Below are 2,979 nucleotides of genomic sequence, written 5' to 3'. Positions count from 1 at the left end.
CTTAGGCATCTGTCCACACAGCTACATTTAGATTCCATCACCTCTGGAAAGAGGAGTGTTCTTCAGTCCTGCAGGGAGCAGCCACTCGAGGTCCTTCATCTTAACAAAGCCTTTTGGGCACCCTGAAGAAGCCTCTAATGATCTTAAAAACCTTCTTAGGATGCTCCTGGTGGACCTCCCTCATCCTTCTAACAAGTCCTCGGGGACAACTTCACAGGCACTGAGGAGAAGGAAACTTTCCTCCTTTTTAAAGAAAATGAAAACTTCTGAAACAGTTCAGTTTGTCACAACTTCTCCACTTCTCTTGGTTTTGGAGAATTCATGGCTTGGCCAACACCTCTCCAGTCCTCCACTGGGTTGGTGCAGAAGTTGTGGCAAGAGTTTTAAGGATAATTGATCCTTCATAATTATCCTTCACCAGCTGCACCAGCAACTGCTGCTGGCCAACAACTTGTGGTTGGCAGAAGTCCCTCAGAGCCTTGTGAAAGTGCCTGGGACACCCAAGGGGGCCATCAACAGGGATGGCAGGTGTTGGACCAGATTCCGGCTTCCAGGGGTTCTAGTCAGGAGTAAAGCTTGGGATAAAGAGAAATCCAACTGCTGTGCCCTGGTTGTGCTGCCATTCAGAGACCTGGAAGAGCTGGAACAAGGATTTGATTTGTTTGGCAGATTAAATGCTTCGTAAATGTCCTTCTCACATTTGTAATCTCTGATGATTTTTTTGCATTTCACACACCTTAAGGCTACAATTAATACAAGGTCTCATCACAAAATGAAAGCATTTAAAAATTGAGAGTAAAAAAAGAGATTTTATTAAATGTGTTTCATCAGAAACTTCTGGGGTCAGTCAAGTGACAATAATGTCAGCATTTTTATGGGATGATTTTTAATTTCTCTATGAAGAAGAGAGGCGGTGAAGAGAAAGGTGAACTGTGGGAAGCAGCATCACCTCTCTTTCCATTAGGATTTGATGCAGCAAGGAGAAAAAAAATGGGAACAAGGCAATCATGGCTCCAGAGATGGAACTCTGGAGATTCCAGCAAACAACAGACACCGAACAAGGAGAGAGAGAGAGGAGAGAAAGATTTCAGGGCTGATTCATAAGACATAATTTAATGTGTTTGGACTTTAACTTTGAAAGGGATATAAATTGCTTTTGTACAGTGAGTCTTAGTGTGCCTGAGTACCAATTCCCAGAATTCCTGCCTAAAATATGCATCCAACGCCTGCCTGCTCTCACCTCAGCTTTGTCAGTGCTCAGTGGAGAGCAACAATCCCAGCTGGACTCTTCTCCTCCCGTGAAAATGACCTAAAGCTGTGCCGTGCAATTCTGAGAGTGCACAGCTCTCCCTTCTAACTGCAGAGGGAGCCAAAAGATGGAGTTTTCAGCCCAGAGGAGGAGCTGTGAGCCCAGAAAATGAATTTGGACTCCATCATCTAAATCTTAGATGTCTGAAAGTTAGGGAGGATCAGTCACAAACTGTAGTTTCTGTCCAGCTGATGGTGGGGACTGAGCGAGGTTTTCTTGTCTCATTAAAGCCCTTCTCACCTGGCCGATCACTCTTTTTAGGGCACATTTTACCTCTTTGTTCCTGAGGCTGTAGATGATGGGATTTAGCAGCGGGGTGAGCATTCCATAGAGCATGGACACGACCCTATCCGACTGCGGGGAATAGGTGGAGGAAGGGCGGACGTAGGTGCAGATGGTGGTCCCGTAGAAAAGGCAAACTACGGTCAGGTGAGAACCACATGTGGAGAAAGCCTTGTGCCAGATCCCAGGTGAGTTCCTGGTCAGGATTTCCAGGAGGATATAGATGTAAGAGACCACAGTGACCACGCAGGCACCGCTCCCCAGCACCCCGGCTACCACCAGGATCACCAACTCCGTGCTGTGGGTGGACGAGCAGGAGAGGGCCAGCACGGGGGGAATGTCGCAGTAATACTGCTGGATTTTGTTAGGACCACAGAAAGAGAGTGTGAAAACCAGGGAGGTGTGCAGCAGGGAGTTCAGAAGCCCTGTTGCCCAGGTGCCCACGGCCAGCTGAGCACACAGCTTCGTGCTCATGACGCTCGGGTACCTCAGGGGGTGGCACACAGCCATGTAGCGATCGTAAGCCATCACAGCCAGCAGGAAAATCTCCGTGCCCACCACAGCAATGAGGGAAAAGTGTTGGAACAGGCAGGCTGAGAAAGAAATCTCTTTGTGCTCCAGCAGCAAGACCCCCAGCATCTTGGGCACGGTGATGGTGGGACACAAGAGATCCAGCAGGGATAAATTGCCGAGGAAAAAGTACATGGGGCTGTGCAGGTGGGAGTCAGTGCTGATGGCAGTGAGGAGCGTGATGTTGCCTGCCATGGTGGCCAAATAAAGGAGCAGAAACAGCACAAAGAGAAGCAAGCGGATTTCTGGAGCATCAGAGAGGCCCACGAAAACAAATTCGGATACTGCTGAGAGGTTGGCCCTCTGCATCTTATCTGTCATTGTAGGAAGGAGGCAGAGGTTTCCCTGGAATAAAGAAGGTGTAACATAATCAAAATTTCATCTCTGTTTTAAAGATTATGAGGGATTTTTTTTCGTTGGTTTTGAAGTTCAAAACCATTTCCAAGCATTGCTGCACTCAAAATCTAAATTTTACCCACATATTCCCAATGCAGAAGGCAAAATGTAGGTATTAAACTTCACAGTGATTAATCCAAAATGTTAGTTTTTGCAAGTTGCCACCTCAGACTGAAGAGCTGAAAGTTGATTGTTACTGTCCCTTTGGTATCCAGCTTGGATTCAGCCCCAGGCAATACAACGGGGCTTTCAGGGTTCTCTGAGCAAGGGGAGTGTGGTATAGATCCCTAAAATTCCTTTCAAAATAGATTATTTAGTTATTTAGCATTTATATTTAATATTAATACAAACACATATTCAATATTAATATATAAAATATTTATATATAAATATTTATTATTAATAATATCACAAAAAAAGGG

At 45.8% G+C, this 2,979-nt stretch overlaps 1 protein-coding gene across 1 annotated transcript; it reads right to left on the bottom strand.

The window, feature by feature from the left end:
* Positions 1-1,459: 1,459 nt before the first annotated feature.
* Positions 1,460-2,470, bottom strand: LOC116997734 (olfactory receptor 1019-like). Its single transcript, XM_033062811.1, has one exon. It carries the CDS (start codon positions 2,468-2,470, stop codon positions 1,460-1,462), a length of 1,011 nt encoding a protein of 336 aa, XP_032918702.1.
* Between the last annotated feature and the right edge of the window lie 509 nt (positions 2,471-2,979).

This window comes from Catharus ustulatus, chromosome 6 (assembly GCF_009819885.2).
Source record: "Catharus ustulatus isolate bCatUst1 chromosome 6, bCatUst1.pri.v2, whole genome shotgun sequence".
Classification (NCBI taxonomy): domain Eukaryota; kingdom Metazoa; phylum Chordata; class Aves; order Passeriformes; family Turdidae; genus Catharus; species Catharus ustulatus.
Note: the sequence above shows the minus strand (reverse complement) of the source record. Positions and strands in the feature narration are given on the sequence as shown.